Below are 20,504 nucleotides of genomic sequence, written 5' to 3' on the forward strand. Positions count from 1 at the left end.
CTAAGCTCCTTGAAGAGCTAGAACATATAATGCATCAGGACGTATAACAGAATATAACGAACAGTAGAAAGAGAAGAAAACACATCAACAGTGAGGTTGGGGGACAAAATAGAGGGAGACTTGGACAAATAAAGAATGAGGGGTAAGCGACGACATACAGGGTGGACAGGATGGACAAATACAGCAGCAGCAAACCCTCAGGAATGTAAAACTGGAAATTTGGAAAAAAGTAGGAGGGAGGAGGGAGGATGGTTAACTGAGGCTAGAAAAGATCGTGGTTTTGGATGGGATGATCTGAGATCGTGGTGAACAGCTGGAGGGTTTTCAAGACAGCCATGTGAGAATGAGATTGAAGAGAATATGGAAGTTCATTCTGTAGGTGGGTGATTGGGCAGAAGAGATCCAAGGTATTTTGAGAGCAACCTTTTGAGGATGAATGCAGGTGACCAGTATTTCTGGATCTAGGTAATTTCACCAGAAGGTGGCTGATGGTGGACTGTGTGCACTCTGCAGAAACTTGGAGGTTGGAGTAGAGGGGTGGGGACAAAGCATGGAAAGAGCAATGGGTGCCAGAAATGACGTGGTCGGAGACAGAGACCACCGACCCTCTCAATTCTGTTTCTGTAACTCGCCTCACTCAAGCAGCTAATGTATTGAAGTGGCAGCTTACTGTTTCTGCAATGCTTTGCTTCAAATATTGTTTGTAAAGTCATTTCATTGGTTTACATGTTTAGCGTACGTACGATGGTTGACATAAGTACGGTACAGTGCTGTTTTTTTGTAAGAACCATAACATGACGAAGAGTGATCTCTTTTGGCACTCTTTTATTTCAGACATGAGCAAATTGCCGAAGCAGCAAACCAGCCCTGCAGATTCAATGAGACTTCAGGACGAAGTGAAAAGGGAGACTATGGATGAAGTGGTTCATGGGGAGAAGGAAAAAGAGGATCAAACGACAAAAGCGAATCGGGAGACTTCAAATGAAGAGCTTCAGGAACAGAGGGGAGACTTGATCCAGTTTTACAACCAAATCTTTGTTGATCGAATTCGCACCTTCGCTCTGCAGTTTAGCATCACCCGGCGAGACATTACGGTGAGAGGATGTTTGTGCACTCTGCTCCTTTTCATGTACCCATTTTGTACTTTTCTTGGTTTTTGTATGACTGCCACTCTTCCAATAGGGTCCGTAAATTCATATTCCTAAAACTATCCTTTTTAGCACCGTCAATAGATAATTTTGTTTTTCTTTACAAGACCGAGTCTCATGGAAGAGCAAGGTTGAATTGGTAGTGGAGTAGAGGGGCAACAGCTAGCAGAGAGAGAATGGGTGAAATAGTGAAACCAAAAAGTAAGAGGGTTGTGTTTGGAAGAGTTAATTGGGGGTGGGGGACATAGGAGAGGGGGTATTAATAAATTATGGGTCAGGATGGGGGATGACATGAGGTGGTGGTGCACTGCCTGCTTTTGAAGCCCTGAAAGGAAGAGTGGGAAAGAACTGCCTCTAGAAAGTAGTTACATATAGATGGGAGAAGCGAGGAATAAAGGAGTTGAGGTCAACAGACAAGTATGGATAAGGGGGCATGAAAACTTGTGTATAAGGAGATAAATAACCCACTGTGGCTCCAACTGACATGCTCGGCGGGGTCACGTCCCTGGTAAATCCTGGAACCTCCTTTGTGGGTGGTGCCGGTATCGGGTCCCGTCATTGGTTGCCCACAGCTTGAGTGCGTCACCATTTTGCAGGCCATCCGCTTCTGCAGGGTGACCACAATAAGAGGTTTTCCGTCCCCTTCTCAAAGGCTCTGTAGCCGACCTCGCCACCATGGCCTGCAGTGCGCTGGCCAAACTGTCCTTGCTGTTCCCTCCAAAAGCGCAATGCACTTTCCAGGGTGCCTTTGTGCGCAAGTCCTCACCCGACCTCGCCTGACAGGAGGTTTAACACAGCAAACTTATGCTATACCATCTTAAGGTTAACAACACCCACTGCCTCCTCGGTGCACGTTTTACAAGATGACTTACTCTGACAATTTCCCTGATACTAGAAGGACTCTAACCTATACAGCCACACTTTCCATGCTATTCTTGCCACAATCTATATATGGACTCGCCGCCCCTCCCCCCTCCCCCATCTTCTTCTTCCTTGTGCACTTAACATCCCCCTTTCTTCCATACCCCCTTCCCCTACTCCCTCAACCCCCTCCCTCCTCTTTCCACGTAAAAATATCTTATTTGTAAACGGTCATTTCTTTCAAAGAAAATAAGTTCAGTGATTACTTCCCAGCATCGTTGACTGCTCCCATCTGTGTGTGCCAGAAATATAAGCTCCCATTGATCATCCTCATCCTTTCTAGATCCAACACAGGTATTGACTATTGAAGTCACATCTGCCTCATTTTATGGTATTTTATCCAAGATTGTCAAAGAGCTTTGCACTGCTAGCTACCTTTATGTTGGTGCTTAGCAGGATAGCTAGCACAAGTGAGTGTGCTGAGCTCATATCTCTTTTGAGTATATAGCTCTTATCAGCAGGCTTAAGCCCCATTTCTTCATTGCTCTCCCTCAACATTCTTTGTGACACTAGTTGGGCCAGTGAACTATGGCAACTCACTCCGTCTCCGTTGTGCCGCCTCAAATGTAAGTTGACAAGTTGAGTGTCTTTGCACTTTACAATGGCCTAATTGGTGAATCACTTTTCCAAACCACTTTGTTTTTTGCAGAGCTGCTATTGTCATCTAGTATCCCAACAGCTCTTCCTAAATGATGTATTCACTTGTCTTCAGCTTGACTCGCTTCAATGCCCTGAAGGGCAGTCTCAATAGCAGAGGTCTTCAATGTTGAGTAACAATTTCTTGTTCCATGAATGTATGAATTGTGCTGGAAGTGTTCCTGCCTCCTTCCATTTGCAAATCACAATCATTCTGGAAGACTTGCACACTCTTCATTGGCAAGAGTACAAGCAATGGGCCAATTAACACCATCGTACGATGCCCTGCGTTTGTTACTATTTTTAACATATACAGTCAGACCCCGACATTCACTGTCCCACGTATTCGCGGGTCCCACGTATTCGCAGTTGATAAATTGCGACCTTCTTCTACATTTTCGTCCCAGTGGCCCACGTATTCAGTTTTTCATGGGCATAAAGAAAACAATCCTGCCCACCCATGGACTTATGGTGTAAATATTGCGTCAATCAGCGAGGCTGGTTCATGGAATGTGTACCGTAAGTAAAAATGAACTTTTTTTTAAAATCTAAAATAAAATGTAAATGTCACACAAGTCTGTGATATCAGCACGTTAAAAATTATACAATTTAAACTCAACATCTATCCTCGTAAGATTATACAGAATACTGTATCTGCTTTCAAGCTTAAACTCTGAGCAGTTAAAATGGCGACTATTTCCGGGATCAAGATGCGCTTTGGCGAACACACAAGTTTGAAGCACAAACGATTCGTTTTCGATAAAGTAACATGACACTCACAGCAAAAGAGTAAGCTAACATTTTGGAATTTTATTTGTAAACATTTAATGAAAACTGTAATCGTGTGCATTCATGTTCGTAAAATTTTTAACATTTTCCCAAATGAAAAAACCTTTCCCAACAGCCGCCGCACACATGACATTTCTAAAAGCATCTTCCACACGTCACATATAAAACCACTTCCTGCCCATGCATAAACCACTTCCTGCCACGCATAAACCACTTCTTGCCACGCATAATCCATTTCCTGCCATGCATAAACCACTTCCTGCCCATGCATAAACCACTTCCTGCCACGCATAAACCACTTCCTGCCCACGCATAAACCACTTCCTGCCCATGCATAAACCACTTCCTGCCCACGCATAAACCACTTCCTGCCATGCATAAACCACTTCCTGCCCATGCATAAACCACTTCCTGCCATGCATAAACCACTTCCTGCCCACACATAAACCACTTCCTGCCCATGCATAAACCACTTCCTGCCATGCATAAACCACTTCCTGCCATGCATAAACCACTTCCTGCCATGCATAAACCACTTCCTGCCATGCATAAACCACTTCCTGCCATGCATAAACCACTTCCTGCCATGCATAAACCACTTCCTGCCATGCATAAACCACTTCCTGCCATGCATAAACCACTTCCTGCCATGCATGAACCACTTCCTGCCATGCATGAACCACTTCCTGCCATGCATAAACCACTTCCTGCCATGCATAAACCACTTCCTGCCCATGCATAAACCACTTCCTGCCACGCATAAACCACTTCCTGCCATGCATAAACCACTTCCTGCCATGCATAAACCACTTCCTGCCATGCATAAACCACTTCCTGCGCATGCATAAACCACTTCCTGCCATGCTTAAACCATTTCCCACCAGCTGTGCACATAACAGTTCAAAAAGCATCTTCCACGCGTCACGCATAAAACAGCACCACGCCATTTGACATTTGCGGTTTTTCACAGGAGTATTTGCGGTATGCTTCGATATTCACAGGATTTTTGATTTTTCCCTAATGAATCATGAACTCCCGGGAACCTATCCCCCTTTTTCCATTGGAACACATTCGTGGTGCCAACATTCGCAGCATTTTCCAGCAACGTGAACCCCCAGGAATGTCATGCTCCCATTCTTAAAACAAGTCAGACTATCGTATTTTTATAAATCAATTAACGAATCGGCATCCCTCTGATTGATGATCGACATGATGTTCAAACAATGTTCATGGATAGTTTAATAAATCAATTAATTGCTTTTGATGGGGGAGGTGGTGTGGAATGTGAGATAGCTTCATGAAGGAATGTGTGGGTGTGTGGTGTATTGTGAGTGATAGGAATAGTGTAGGATCTAAGTGGTGTTTTCATTTTGGGACGGCAGCGGAAGTGTGTATGTGTGATTGATTGTAAGAGCACTATCCCTCGGATGGACATTAAGCTGGGCTTCTGTCTACCAGCAATAGCTAGTGGACATTATCTATCCTACAGCGTCTGTCAGGCGAGTGTGCCATTGTATTTCAACCTTGGCCAATTTTGAAATTCCCCCTCTAACCTGCAGGGGTCGCTGCATCAGAGGTGTTGCTGCATCATGCAAATCATCATACAGATGCTGTAATCGAATGAATGAATGAATTGACCAATGAGGTGTGTTTAAAAAAAAGTTTACATGATTAATGGTCAATTGTTATTGGTTATTAATTCAATTTCTAAGATTTCAGTATTTTATGATATCCACAGTGAAAGAACATGCAGGATGAAGAGCATATCTTGTCTCAAACTTGATGCTTTCCTCTCTCTCCCTCCTACCCATCCCCATTCATCTCCTACAACTCCTCTCCGCCACCATTTTCATTCTCAGGCTGAGGTACTACCACTCTCACCCTTTCCATCAATGAAACTTCAGCCCAGCTCACAGCGCCGCATCTCACAAAATTTACCTGTTTACGTATCTCCACACAAGAGGAGTGTGTCGCTTGAGCCACCTCACAAGTCAATTTCATATCGCTTCAATCAGAGTCCATCTCGAGTAAGTCTGAAACGTTAATATTATTTGCTAATTACTTTTTCTCGCATTTTCTTTTGTGTTTTAGCAAGCTTTACAGTGAATCCTTATTTATTTATTTGTACATATTTATATGAGGCGTATGTCACCGCTTAAGTGATGAGGTCCGTGGGTTCGAGCCCCGAAGACGCAAAACACCCCGAAGACGCAAAACACCCCGAAGACCCAAAACACCATGAAGACCCAAAGGACCCCAAAATGGTCAAAGATGCCTATCCCTCTGAAATGACGTGTGGTGAGGTGTGCAGAGCGTGCCGAGTCACGCTACTTATAAGTTTCATGCAATTTGCCAATCACAACTTTGCAGTTGTCCTTTGCATTGCAATTATTTATATTTAACCAAATGAAAATCGTGGTGCACCTGTAAATAATTTTTTGGGGATAAAAAAATATTTTTCATTTGTGATGGGGGTATGTGACATTCAGCTGGGTGAGCTTTTCCCTGCGGTGGTTTCTGGACATGTTGGATATAGAAAATCTGTGGAGTTACTGGGCTCATGGTGCTTACCTTTTGCCTGCAGGCCGGCGGCAGCACTGCCTGACTCCACCTCCCAATATACACTTCATAGCATCCTTTTGTGGCCTCAAAACAGTTGTCAAGGTCAACATGTGTGTGGTATCTTAAAGTCTTGCCCAGATTCTGAAGTACCTACACCCAAAATCTGGGACCTCTTGTTGCTACAGTTCGGCCATGAAAAAATAACGTACAAATGCACAAACAAACACGGAAATATTTAAGACGAGGCATTTTTACCTGTCTCTTCTCTGATGGATTTTCACCTTATCATTTGCCCAAGGCCATCTTCCATCTGCTTGGAAGTTGGTGAACATCACCTTCATCAGCCAACGTCTTCCCGGCCGCAATTATTCCCATGTTCTTGCAGGTTTGAGTGAGGGAAGTTTGGCTCATGTCTCACACGAACCATCTTGCCAGGCCTGACGTTTGACTAAGTTTAGGGCAGGAATTTGTCATTTAGCCAGGGTGCCAGCAATAGCTTGCCTATCTTCACAAAGGGCACCGTGGGATCTTTAACATCAACCAACTAACGCCGATAGATAGGACTCCCAATTCATCATCCTTCTGAGGGACGGCACATATCCGTAAAACACCAGGATGACAATTTATAGGTAGGTCGAGATTCGAACCCGGGATAGACAGCGTAGAGGCGAGTGTGCGTACCTCTCGGCCATCCTGTCAGCCCCATTTCACCATTCATAGGTTACCGTTCTTTGGTATGCAGACCACCTCAGCAATGTCTTTGACAACTGATTTCCACAGCCTTTGCACTGCACCAGCTGGATGAGACAATCCTTGGGGCAGGCCTTGCCAAATGAAAATGTTCCTTTAAAAAAAAAATCCGTACATTAATGTTCCAATCTTTCGGTGGAGTAATGGTTAGAAAGTCTGCTCTGAATCTGGGAGGGTGACGTGAACCACGGCTGAGTCAAACCAAAGACTTGAAATGGTACATGCTGATTCCTTGTTTGATGCTCAGCATTTAAAACTGATAGAGCGCACGCGTTGATACCTCGCCCTGCAGGTGAAACACCAAGATGATAGTTTATAGCTGGGGTCCACATTCAAACCAATGTGAGACAGCTCAGAGGCGAGTGTGCGTATCTCTAGAACGTTCTGTGACCCATTCATCAACCAACCTTGCTGCTTGTATATGGCGGTAGGAAAAAAAAAATTTCCGCTTCACTGTGAAGCTCAGGGGTGTGTTCATTTACCAAGTTTACTTTAGAGTACTTGCCAAGTAGTTTAAGCACTCACGCAAGCACTCCATTCAAAATCAAACCATTAAAAAATATGGAATGGCTGGCTTGGCAAGCACTAGCTAGCTGCTTGGTAACTGAAAACGCCCCAAGTTTCCTTCCTTTCAGTTTAGTGTTAAACAGCAGAAGTGACTCTTTCTAAAGGTAATCATACATGCTTGTGTTTTATAATATTACTTCTGGTAGGGACCGTTGCTCCCACGAAAACGGCACTACAAGCTATTTATACACATTAACACGGCTTTGTTCAAGGAGGAAAACCCCCTTTGGGAGAGGGGATATTATTTGTATTAATATTGTTTTGTAATAACATTAATATTATGTTATTATCATTGGTGGTGTTATTACCCTCGCCTGAGGAGAGGGTATTGCATTTGAGTCCGTTTGTCCGTTTGTCTGTTTGTTTGTCCACACAGAATAAATATGATTTTCTCTGCAACCGTTGGTCCGATCGACAGGGAATTTTCACCATAGGTGCAACTCCACCTGTAGATTTTTTTTAATGCTAATTATGACATCATAGGTCACGTGGTTCGGCTGCCATCTTGGAAAAACCGAAAAACTTTGCACCTCTGTCTCCGAAAGCGCTGCATAGAAAAAATTGAGACGGCTCATTGTGAAGAATTCTCCATGTGGAATAAAATATGTTAATGATGATGTCATAGGTGCCTCCATTTTGACGTCATAATTCGACAAGTACAAAACTTCATCCGATCAAGATGAAATTTCCTGAGCGTCATGTAGGCATAAATTGGTGGAGAAAAAAATAATAATGATGACGTCATCGGTCACATGGTTCGGCCGCCATATTTGTTTTAACACAAAAGCCTTAAAAACCACTGAAAATACATCCTGGTGAGGGTTTGCAATCTCTGATTGCTCTTGTTCTTGTTCTTTTGTTATTAGAAGCGGCCTTGGAAAACGCCATTATAAGGCTATCTTTACACGGATACACACCTCAACACGTAAACCCGGAAGCCTCTTTGGGGTGGGAGGGGAGGGGGAAGTTGGAAGACAAATCACACCAATCTCCATTGTGTGACCCTTAGTCTCCCTGTCAAGTTTGGTTGAAAACGACCGAAGGCAGAAGTCAAAATTCGTCAGGCAGACACCAAGTTGAGTATTTTCGTGTGATCTTGAGTTATTCTCACTCAGATTTCATCATCACCGTAATGCATATTGTTAAGTTGTTTAAACTACCTGTATCAGTTTTTCATCAGTCAGAATGATTAGTTACATTACTCTGTATAACTATATGTGCTGATTAAATTAATAACACATTATCGGCATAAACCCGACCTTTGAATTGCTATTGAAATGGATTTGGCTAACGTCGTCATCAACCATCCTTGCTGCTTATATCTGGATATAGCACGAGCAAAAATCACTTCCGTTTTGCTGTGAAGTTCCATGTTGGATTCTTTGGTTTTAACCTCAGTTTAAAATGCGTGAAATTAAACATTCTGAAAATTTCATATTATTTTCACTCAGATTTCAACCTCACCGTAATGTTGCTGAAACTTTCTTTATACAAGATGATTTGTAATGCCGGCTAACACCACCCCCCCCCCCCTGAGCCCCCTCACTCAGATATGCGCTACCCAGACAGAAACCACAGTTCGTGTCCCCTTCAGCAACATGCAAAATTTGGTTGAGTTTGGTTCAGCAGTTTTTTTTTTAGTTTTTGAAGCATTCATAAATGTACAAATTCATTTTTATGCTTCCGCCGACAGTCACCCGGAGGCATGATGTTTTCAGGTTGTCCGTCCGTCCGTCCGTGATAGGTTTTCGTTACCGTGATAACTTGAGAACAGCTAAAGGGATCTTCGTCAAACTTGGTGCAGATATGCCTAATGAGGTAAGGATTAACTGATTAGATCTTGGGTTCACGAGGTCAAAGGTCAGAGGTCATGTCAGGTAAAAAAAATACTGTCACCGTGATAACTTGTGAACCAGTGATGGGATTCTGACCAAATTTGGTACACTTATGTAGAATGATGTAAAGATGAATTGTTTCGATTTTGGGGTCAAGAGGTCAAAGGTCAAAGTCTTTAATAGGTATATAACTTGAGAACGGCTGAAGTGATCTAATTCAAACTTGGTACAGGTACAGTATGTATAATGATGTAAAGATTAAATGATTCGATTTTGGGGTCAAAAGCCAAATCTGTAATAGGTCTATAACTTGAGAATGGCTGAAGTGATCTCATTCAAACTTGGAGCAGGTCTGTATAATGTTGTAAAGATTAAGTGATTAGATTTTGGGGTCAAAGGTCAAAGTCTGAAATAGGTCTATACCTTGAGAACGGCTGAAGTGATCCAATTCAAACTTAGTACAGGTATGTATAATGATGTAAACATGAACTGATTAAATTGTGGGGTCAATAAGTCAAAGGTTAGAGGTCATGTCAGGTAAAAATGGCTAACTTGGGCACAGCTGAATGGATTTAAGTCAAACTTGATACAAGTATTATAATGATGTAATAATGTGGGCGGAGGCATATCGGTCGACGTCGTGATGTCAAAGATTGCCGTTCTTGTTATAGTATAAATTACTTTCATCCTACAAAGATTATTTTGGGAAATAAGATCCCAAGTGTCATTCCTGTAAATTATTAATTGTTGTGGAATACCTGATATTCATTTTTTCTTTTCTTTTTTCTTCTTCCTTTATCCTCCATTTCCATTTTGTTTATCTTCTCAGCAGAGGCTGAGAGAGATAAATATGATGATCCAGCAGTCGCAGCAGAGTGCAGGGTTGAAACGCTGCTTGCCACTGGATGAGGTTTGCAACTCACCGGCCAAGCATGCGCGTCTCAATGACAGTTTGTTGATACGACGCCTGCAAGTTGTCGCAAAGGAGCGAGGCATTACTGAGATTCCGACCACCACGAGTTTCTGCTCCAATCCCCCAAAGAACACTTGATGGCCAACAAGTGTCACACAATGCGTTTTATTCGATAATCAAGCACTGATTATTTTTGTACATAAAACTGATGCTACAATTGTCTCAAAAAAATGTATCATGCTCTATCTCTTTAAAAATTGTGAATTTTGTTATTTGTGCTCTGGTCCTTTTGCTTTGTCTTATGAAATTATTTTGCTTACACATGCATTAAATGTTACTTCAACAGTCTATGAAGGGTGGGGAAAGGAGGAGGGAGGAGGGGGAAGAGAAAGATGTCACCAAATTGTGTATTCTCTTATAAATCGTGCTCTTTTCATCGAAAAGTTTACCAATAAATAAACCAGTAAATGTGGACTCCTGATAATAGGAATACTCACATTTGTTTTTAATATGTGGACCGCACCAAATTTGAATCAGCCCTTTTTCTTTTGGAAACATGCTTTTACTGTACAGCCTATGGAAATGAAGACTTGTGTCCATTCACTATATTACTTTACTCTTCATTAAAATTGGCTCGAGTCGATTTGGAACACTCAATCACTCACAGCATGCACACACAATAAAAAAAAAAATTATTTTACATGCTTTAATTATTTAAGCCTGGTGTTGGCTTAGCGGTTAGGGTGCCGGCTTGGGATCCTAGGATCCTGGGCTCGAATCCCGGTCGATCGCTGAATTAACGCCAGGGGTGTTGACTCAGCCTGTCATCCTTCTTAGGTCGGCAAATTGAGTACCAGTTCACTGGTAATTCCCTGTGTGTCGCAAGAGGCGACAAACAGGGTTGGCGGCAGGAAGAGCATCCGGCTGTAAAACATTGCTTCAAAAAGGGGACCACGGTACCCAAAAAAGGCCAACCCCCACTCTGCGGGGGAAAATGGCCTCCAAAGGTGGTTGTTTTGTTTTTATGCAAAAGTGATGCTGCACTCGGGAGAATGAGATGAAGCCATTTTGGAAATGCCGCTGAATAGACCTCTCCGTGCGATGAATATAAGCTCGGCAGTGAAACATATTTGCTCCCCAATTGCTGATCCACATTTAATGCATATGTGCGGTTTTAGTGATTATGAAGAAAAATGTGAATATTTTGTGGTTTTGAGATCAGCAAGTGTCATTGGTGTTCTCATCGCAGAAATATTTGTGAACCGGTGATGGAGATAAAACTATTTTGTTGCAGAATGATGGGAAAATATTTTTGGAATATTGTACGTGCCCCCATCAAATTGAGGCAAAGATGAACAAAGATGATTTTGAAGAACAAACTCTATTTGCTTGAAAATGGGAAGCCGAAAAGAAAAAGTGATTATCGATGAAGATTTGAATAAATATGTTCGCTGGCAAGAAACAAAATGGGCATTACAGTGTCCATGGCATATTTGGTTATGGTGAAAGGAAAGACAGAAGAAGTGGTATTAGAAAGCCAGAAGTGGGAAATATTTGAGTCCTCCATACCCATTTCAAGAAAAACTAAGAGCCAGTTTGATTACCGATGAGTGCAAAGGAGGTTTTCTTTTATGGCGGAGCCCATCGGGCAAAGCCGTCGAGAACAGTGTTTGTCCGTCTGGTATACGTTTGAGGGGACATACAGACATACAATCAGAGCTGAGGATCTGGTCACCTGACAGGGTGATGTGATTACGTCTGATGTCTTTACAGTGTACGGCGGCTGACTCTCCACACACCGCCATTTTGATTTATATGCCGTTCAGGCCGAACATATCGTCAAACCTGTCATATTTCACAATCACCATGCTCGACCTTTATGTTTTTCATTCAGTGTGAAACAAACAAACCGATTGTTAAAATGATCATGAAATATCGAAAGTATAGACGTTATGCCTCATCTACGTGTAGGCCTTAGGCTTCATGCCTCAGCTTCGGACAAATTAAGCCCAGGTTTCTTCATGCAGTAGTGTATCGTTTCAGCAGTAGCGTTTTTGTAATAATAATAATAATAATCATATAGTAAATATAACCATAATACTTTAATCCCAATGTCGTGAATGGAAGGGTTATGGATTGAAGCGGTGTGTGGTTCATGAATCAGTGACAAGCGGTGTTTAGTTCATGAATCAGTGATAAGCGGTGTATGTTTCACGAATTGGTGATAAGCGGTGTATGGTTTACGAATCGGTGATAAGCGGTGTATGATTCACGCATCGGTGATAAGCGGTGTATGGTTCATGAAGCGGTGTATGGTTCATGAATCGGTGATAAGCGGTGTATGGTTCATGAATCGGTTATAAGCGGTGTGTGGTTCATGAATCGGTGATAAGCGATGTGTGGTTCATGAATCGGTTATAAGCGGTGTGTGGTTCATGAATCGGTGATAAGCGATGTGTGGTTCATGAATCGGTGATAAGCGGTGTATGGTTCACGAATCGGTGATAAGCGGTGTATGGTTCACGAATCGGTGATAAGCGATGTGTGGTTCACGAATCGGTTATAAGCGGTGTGTGGTTCACGAATCGGTGATAAGCGATGTGTGGTTCACGAATCGGTGATAAGCGGTGTATGGTTCACGAATCGGTGATAAGCGGTGTATGGTTCACGAATCGGTGATAAGCGGTGTATGGTTCATGAATCGGTGATAACCGGTGTATGGTTCACGAATCGGTGATAAGCGGTGTATGGTTCACGAATCGGTGATATAGTCAGGTTCAGTATGTCCAGATTTAAAGTTTCGTTGGATTTTTTGGGGGATTTGGAAAACTATATATTTTTGGAAACTATATTGTATAGTCAGTCAGAAAACCAATGTTGCTATTTGCACAGACTCCTGTATGGCGGCCATCTTGGATTTTCAAAATTGCCGCCGTAGAACTAATTTTTCTCAATATCTCAGCTTCTAAATAACATAGAGCTTTGATTCTAACGGCTAAACATACATTTTCAAGGGCCCCGAATCCAATGGTAACAAGTTCGATAAGCTAGACATGACCATAGAGCTCCTATGTGGCGGCCATCTTGGATTTTTCAAACTGGCCGCCGTAAAATTGATGTTTCTCAATATCTCAGCTTCTAAACAACATAAAGCTTTGATTCTAACGGCTAAACATACATTTTCAAGGGCCCCGAATCCAATGGTAACAAGTTCGATAAGCTAGACATGACCATAGAGCTCCTATGTGGCGGCCATCTTGGATTTTTCAAACTGGCCGCCGTAAAATTGATGTTTCTCAGGATCTCATCTTCTAAATAAGACGGAGCTTTGATTTTTCTAAATCCCAAAAACAATCCAACGAAATTTAAAATCTGGACATGCTGAACCTGACTGTGTTGACTGTAATGAGAAATACTATTCTACTGCGAGTGTTTTGCCCTTTGTGGGCCTTTGTGGCATACTGCCAAATAACACACAGATACTCCTAATGTTCATGAGAACTTAAAATCTGTTTACGGGTGGACAAGCTACTAAAGTAATAAGTTTGATCCCCAGGGTACAGCTGAGGAAAATAATTAGTTTACAGCTTGTGTTTTTGTATTATTTATATACTGAGTAATATACCTGATATTGTGGTGATGGTGGTCGTGTATTTGTAGCCTATTATACATCAATATGTCTGTGGTGGTGGTTGTATATATCGGTGACGGTTCCCTTTGCTTTGCTGTCTTTGCAGGTTCTACATGTCACATTATGAGTGAGATGCAACAAGATGGTGAAGGGGCGGAGCAAGCCCAGGAGTCCACGAACTGTAAGCAGTGCATTTTATGCAAGGCTGATGATGTCAAGAAAGGATCCTTGGTGTTAAACCCCAGAATAGATTCCTACCAACATTTATTGAAGACAATAGAAGAAAGGGCCAGTTTGCATGATGGCAGCTACGTTCAAGTCCATAAACGACTCCAAAACAGCACAAAAGAAACACTCTTTACAGAGAAGGCAGTTTGGCATCGCACTTGTTACTCCAGTGCAACTAACAAGAGCGAGATACAACGTGCCAGAGACCGCCATGCACATGCAGTAACAACTGGACACTATACTGCAAAAAAACGCGGACAGAAGAGAGGAAGCACAGAAATGGACGAGCCAGGCTCATCAACATCTGATGCAACATCCCCGTTCACACGCTCGTGTACAGTGCCACTGGATAAAGAGCAGTGTTTCTTCTGCCAAAAAGATGATGGCCAACTACTCTACCAGGTTAGGACTGAAAATGCTGGTCAAGAGCTTAGAGAGGCTGTAGAGAAGTCCCAAGATGCATTATTGAAAACACGATTCAACACATGTATCTCACCAGGTGATGCACACGCAATTGACCTTCGGTACCACAAATCTTGTTGGAGAAGACATGTGTTCCATGTAGTACGAGACAGACCTAGCGCAAACAGAAGCAGCGCAGACAAAGAACTATTGCTGCAACGGGCAAGTCTGATTGAGATGATCAACCTGATAGATGTCAAAACACAAAACCAAGCTTATCTCTCCATGGATGACATTGAAACCACTTATGTCAATATGATTGGCGCAGAACACTTGGAAAAGCATGTACCTACATTCAATAGAAAGTGGCTGAAAGAAAGAATCGTCACTGAGTTGCCAAGCGTGACATCTGTTCTCCAAAAAGACCGAAGAAAATCGGCCATCCTCTACTGTCCAGATGCATGTGAGGAAAGCATGGTTCATTCTGCAATCACAAGTGATTGCGATGACGAGAACAACATGAAGACAATCTACAAAGCAGCACAAGTGATACGGAAGAGCATCGCAGAATTCATTAAGAAGGACCAGGAAGCAAATACCATACAGGTGTCCAGCGATATCAACGATGTTCCGGCTGAACTATACACCATGATCCGCTGGGTAATGGTAGGACCTGTCGACAAGCTGGAAACTGAGAAGAGGACCAGTGTTGTTGACAGATCAACACTCACTGTGAGGCAGAACATCATGTATGGATTCAAATCCAACAGACAGGTGAAGTACAAACCAAGCAGCGAATCCGCAACATTCAGGCCACCCCATTCAAGAGAAAACCCCCAAGTCCTGGGATTGGCTCTGACTGTCCATCATGACACACGCAACAAAAAGCTGATGGGACTTCTCAATGCACATGGCTACTGTGTTTCGATTGTCCGCGCCCTCCTCATGGAAACTGCTCTTGCCAATGCTGTCGTAGAAAACACCAGGCAGTTTGAAGGTCTGTACGTGCCACCATTCCTGAAAAGGGGAGCCTTTGTGTTCTTTGCTGCAGACAACACGGACTTTGCCGAGGATACTCCTGACGGGAAAGGAACCACTCACGCAACGATTACTGCAGTGTACCAGAAGTCAGATGTCCCTGGAGAACCAGTTGCGCAACCTCTGATCATCGGTGATGCACAGAGTCTATCGGTCACTCCATACCATGTAGATGTGCTGCACTGTGACAAGCCGAAACCACAGCTTACGAAGAGAACAGAGGAGTTTGTCATCAACAAGGGGGTCTCCAGATCCTATCAACTGACACAACTGGGATGGGTTGTTGCTTCTGCTCTATCCAGGATGAAAGCGAGGGAACACTCCAGCAAGATCCCAGGTTGGGCAGGATACAACTCGCTCTTGTCTGAACGCCAGTCCATGACTTGGGTTGGTGCCTTGCCACTACTTCCAGAGGTGGTGCATGAGTGGCCAACCCTACTGACCATGATCATGCAAGCCAGTCAGCTAAGGATGTTGGCAGTTGGTGAAGATCATCCCACTGTAATTTCATTTGACATGGCCCTCTACGAGAAGGTGGTGCAACTGCTGGATGCAAGACCTGACTTGAAACGCACAGTCGTCCCCAGACTGGGTGAGCTGCATGTTGTCATGGCGGCTCTCCGAGCCCTCGGAGCCTCCATGGAGAACTCAGGCATTGATGATGCTTGGGTAGAAGCTGATGTCTATGGTCCAGCCACGACGCGGCAAATCCTGAAATGTACACACTACAAGCGGTCTCTCCGTGCCCATATATATTCATATGTAGCACTTTATGAAATGGTTCTGGAGGAGTTCTTGAAGGACAACCCACAAGTAAAGGATGTGTGTTTCGAGGCAACAGAGGGAGTAGAAGCTGCCTGTGCTGAGACGAACAGGTGCACGAAAGCTGAATCTATAAAACAAGCAAACACCAAACTCCTTCAAGTCTTGACATCTGATGGGGTGGTGACGGCACTCGAGGAGTGGGAAGCACGGAGATCCAAGAATGCAATGTTCAAGTCAATGATGAACTATCTACATCGGGTGGAGACAATCCTGTTATTCGTGGCAGCATCACGGAGTGCTGACCTGGTGCTTCACCTCCAAGCTGGAGAAGAACTGGGCAAGTTATTCTTTGCCATGGACCGGATCAAATACAAGCGGCTCTGGCCCCGATACATCGCAGACATGTATGACCTAAGAACCAATCACCCTAGGACCTGGGAAGAACTAGGAGCTGGCAATCTATCAGTAACCAAGAATGACATCCCGTTTGTATCCATTGGACCAGATCATGCATGTGAACATCTGAACAAGCTGATGAAGATTCACTTTGGACTGATTGGCATCTCTAACAATGCCAATGCTAGACAGAGATTCTTCATGGTTACACCAGAATTATCATGCCTGTCAAAAGACTTCAAGAGTCAGTTTGGCCTGGAAGGTGACAAGATCACAGAACATCATGACCTTGGTCCAAGTGCAGTCAAGAGGGAGCATGAAGCAATCAACAAGATCAAGGCTGCGATACTGAGTCACGGGAATCCATTTGACACTGAAGGCGACAAGCTGCACAATGTGATAACGAATGCTTACATCCCAGACGAGTATGTACCACAGATCTTGAACATTGATGTCACTGGTCAGAAGTTGTATGAAGACTACGTGTCGGAGCGTATCAATGGAGATGTTAGCCTCTGGGCACCAGTCAAGAAGGAGAACAACAAGATGTTCACGTCTGGGAACAAGAGAACCACAGTGAAACTCAGAGACAGGACTGTGGATCTGAAGGAGACTAAGGAACTGTACGGAAGGCTCATGGTCCTTGCCAAGTCAAACAGACGTCAACCAGAAAGATGCCATCGGAAATTACGAGTTCACTGTGACACCAAGAGCACTGTTCGCTCCAGATGGGACAATTCTTCCATGCACTGACAAGTCGAAGTTAATTCATCTCCTCGACAAGTTAGCAAGAGCAGAAATTCACCCCGAAGATCAGCAGCAGACACCAGCTGCAAGTGTTCTACAAGAAGATCCAATGGACACAAGAACTATGGCATCCACATCTAGTAAACCTACAAGTCGGAAGATTGCACTGGTGGATGGGATGGTACTTGTGCATAAGCTGACAAAGAAACCAGCCACTGTAGTGAAAGTCAACGATCTGGGTGAATGCTTCAATGACAGACTCATGTCTCTAACAAAAGATTGTGATGAGATCATACTGGTCTTTGACACGTACAAAAACGATTCTCTGAAGAGTGCTACCAGGGCTAAAAGAAGGCAAGGAAAGGATGCAGTACAGTATCAAGTCAGAGATGACACCAGCATCAAACACATCCCAATGAGCAGATTCCTTTCTCATGACAAAACAAAGGCTGATCTGACTGACTATCTGGCAGCGAAAACTCTAGAATACAACAGTCACTCATCCAAGTTGATCATCACGTCTGCTTCAGGGCGTACTAGGAGCAACAGTGACCTGCTCTTCGAGGACAACAACCATGAAGAAGCTGACACCCTGTTGATCCACCAGGCCGTGCTGGCATCCCAGCTCAACCCACATGATGCGCAGTTGGTGTTCTTCTCTCCCGACACAGATGTCCTGGTACTAGTCATAGCAAACTATGACCTACTGCTGAGGAATACATCCATTTCCATGGCCTCTGGAATACTTCAAATAGAGCCACTGTGGACAGCTCTAGGGGTCGAAAGAGCAAAGGCGTTGCCAGCCTTTCATGATTTCACAGGGGCAGACAACACTGGGAGGTTCTCTCGAATAGGCAAAGCAACCTGGCTGCATGTCTACCTCAAAGCAAGTGAAGATGTCATAGACACCGTGCGAATGCTTTCAGATGCAACTGAAGTGACGGAGGACATGTTGTCCACACTAGCTAACTTTGTATGCGCTGCTTACTCTCCAAATGGCATCCACATCGACAGCATCCCCGAACTACGATGGTATCTCTTTTGCAAACACATGGCAGAAAGTGACAGGCTTCCTCCTACTCTTGGAGCTCTCAAGCAGCACATCCTTAGAGTCCATATCCAAGCCAGAGTGTGGGGTCAGGCAAGCATTGCTCAACAGGATCCTCAGCTGAATCCCCTGCAAAACGGCTTTTACAAAGACACGGATGGACAAGTGAAACCAACCACAACTGAGGAGCCTCCAGCCCCCAAGGCCATCATTCAAATGGTTAGATGTCAGTGCAAAACAGACTGTTCTTCATCTAGATGTTCCTGCAGAACAAACAACTTGGCTTGTACAGACCTTTGTCAGTGTGACATCCAGTGCCAAAATGATGAGGACTCTCAAGATGTGATGAACGAAAGCGATGATGAGGATGATGATGACTTTACTCAATGATGAATCAAAGCTCTGTGCTCTTTAGAAGGTGAGTTACATCAGTTTTACGGCGGCCAGTTTGAAAAATCCAAGATGGCCGCCACATAGGAGCTCTATGGTCATGTCTAGCTTATCGAACTTGTTACCATTGGATTCGGGGCCCTTGAAAATGTATGTTTAGCCGTTAGAATCAAAGCTTTATGTTGTTTAGAAGCCGAGATATTGAGAAACATCAAGTTTACGGCGGCCAGTTTGAAAAATCCAGGATGGCCGCCACATAGGAGCTCTATGGTCATGTCTAGCTTATCGAACTTGTTACCATTGGATTCGGGGCCCTTGAAAATGTATGTTTAGCCGTTAGAATCAAAGCTCTATGTTATTTAGAAGCTGAGATATTGAGAAAAATGAGTTCTACGGCGGCAATTTTGAAAATCCAAGATGGCCGCCATACAGGAGTCTGTGCAAATAGCAACATTGGTTTTCTGACTGACTATACAATATAGTTTCCAAAAATATATAGTTTTCCAAATCCCCCAAAAATTCCAACGAAATTACATATTGAACCTGACTAATAAGCGGTGTATGGTTCATGAATCGGTGATAAGCGGTGAATGGTTCATGAATCGGTGATAAGCGGTGTATGGTTCATAAATCAGTGATAAGCGGTGTTTAGTTCATGAATCAGTGATAAGCGGTGTATGGTTCATGAATCGGTGATAAGCGGTGTGTGGTTCACGAATCGGTGATAAGCGGTGTATGGTTCACGAATCGGTGATAAGCGGTGTATGGTTCACGAATCGGTGATAAGCAGTGTATGGTTCATGAATCGGTGAAAAGCGGTGTGTGGTTCATGAATCGGTTATAAGCGGTGTATGGTTCACGAATTGGTGATAAGCGGTGTATGGTTCATGAATTGGTGATAAGCGGTGTATGGTTCATGAATCGGTGATAAGCGGTGTATGGTTCATGAATTGGTGATAAGCGGTGTATGGTTCACGAATCAGTGATAAGCGGTGTATGGTTCATGAATTGGTGATAAGCGGTGTGTGGTTCATGAATCGGTTATAAGCGGTGTATGGTTCATGAATCGGTTATAAGCGGTGTATGGTTCATGAATTGGTGATAAGCGGTGTATGGTTCATGAATCGGTTATAAGCGGTGTATGGTTCATGAATCGGTGATAAGCGGTGTATGGTTCATGAATTGGTGATAAGCGGTGTATGGTTCATGAATCGGTTATAAGCGGTGTATGGTTCATGAATTGGTGATAAGCGGTGTATGGTTCACGAATCGGTGATAAGCGGTGTATGGTTCATGAATTGGTGATAAGCGGTGTGTGGTTCATGAATCGGTTATAAGCGGTGTATGGTTCACGAATCGGTGATAAGCGGTGTGTGGTTCATGAATTGGTGATAAGCGGTGTATGGTTCACGAATCGGTGATAAGCGGTGTGTGGTTCATGAATCGGTTATAAGCGGTGTGTGGTTCATGAATCGGTAATAAGTGGTGTGTGGTTCATGAATCGGTAATAAGCGGTGTGTGGTTCATGAATCGGTGATAAGCAGTGTATGGCTCATGAATCAGTGATAAGCGGTGTGTGGTTCATGAATCGGTGATAAGCGGTGTGTGGTTCATGAATCGGTGATAAGCGGTGTGTGGTTCATGAATCGGTGATAAGCGGTGTGTGGTTCATGAATCGGTGATAAGCAGTGTATGGTTCATGAATCGGTGATAAGCCGTGTGTGGTCCAAATTCGTGG

General features: G+C 43.6%; 1 protein-coding gene across 6 annotated transcripts in view; it reads left to right on the top strand.

The window, feature by feature from the left end:
• Positions 1 to 10,764, top strand: part of LOC137421245 (retinoblastoma-like protein 1) — a 165,440-nt gene extending 154,676 nt beyond the window's left edge. For 3 of the 6 annotated variants that reach the window (XM_068107111.2, XM_068107114.2, XM_068107113.2), the window contains 3 exons: positions 835 to 1,094; positions 5,354 to 5,521; positions 10,038 to 10,764. In XM_068107111.2, coding sequence (XP_067963212.2) covers positions 835 to 1,094; positions 5,354 to 5,521; positions 10,038 to 10,259 — 650 coding nt within the window. In that variant the 3' untranslated portion in view covers positions 10,260 to 10,764. Of the gene's footprint in view, positions 1 to 834; positions 1,095 to 5,053; positions 5,140 to 5,353; positions 5,522 to 10,037 lie in introns of those variants that run through there. The other 3 variants (XM_068107112.2, XM_078771668.1, XM_068107116.2) reach the window with 2 other exon arrangements.
• Positions 10,765 to 20,504: the final 9,740 nt, after the last annotated feature.

The sequence above is a fragment of the Myxine glutinosa genome, chromosome 2 (assembly GCF_964187855.1).
Source record: "Myxine glutinosa chromosome 2, kmMyxGlut1.1, whole genome shotgun sequence".
Taxonomy (NCBI): Eukaryota; Metazoa; Chordata; class Myxini; order Myxiniformes; family Myxinidae; genus Myxine; species Myxine glutinosa.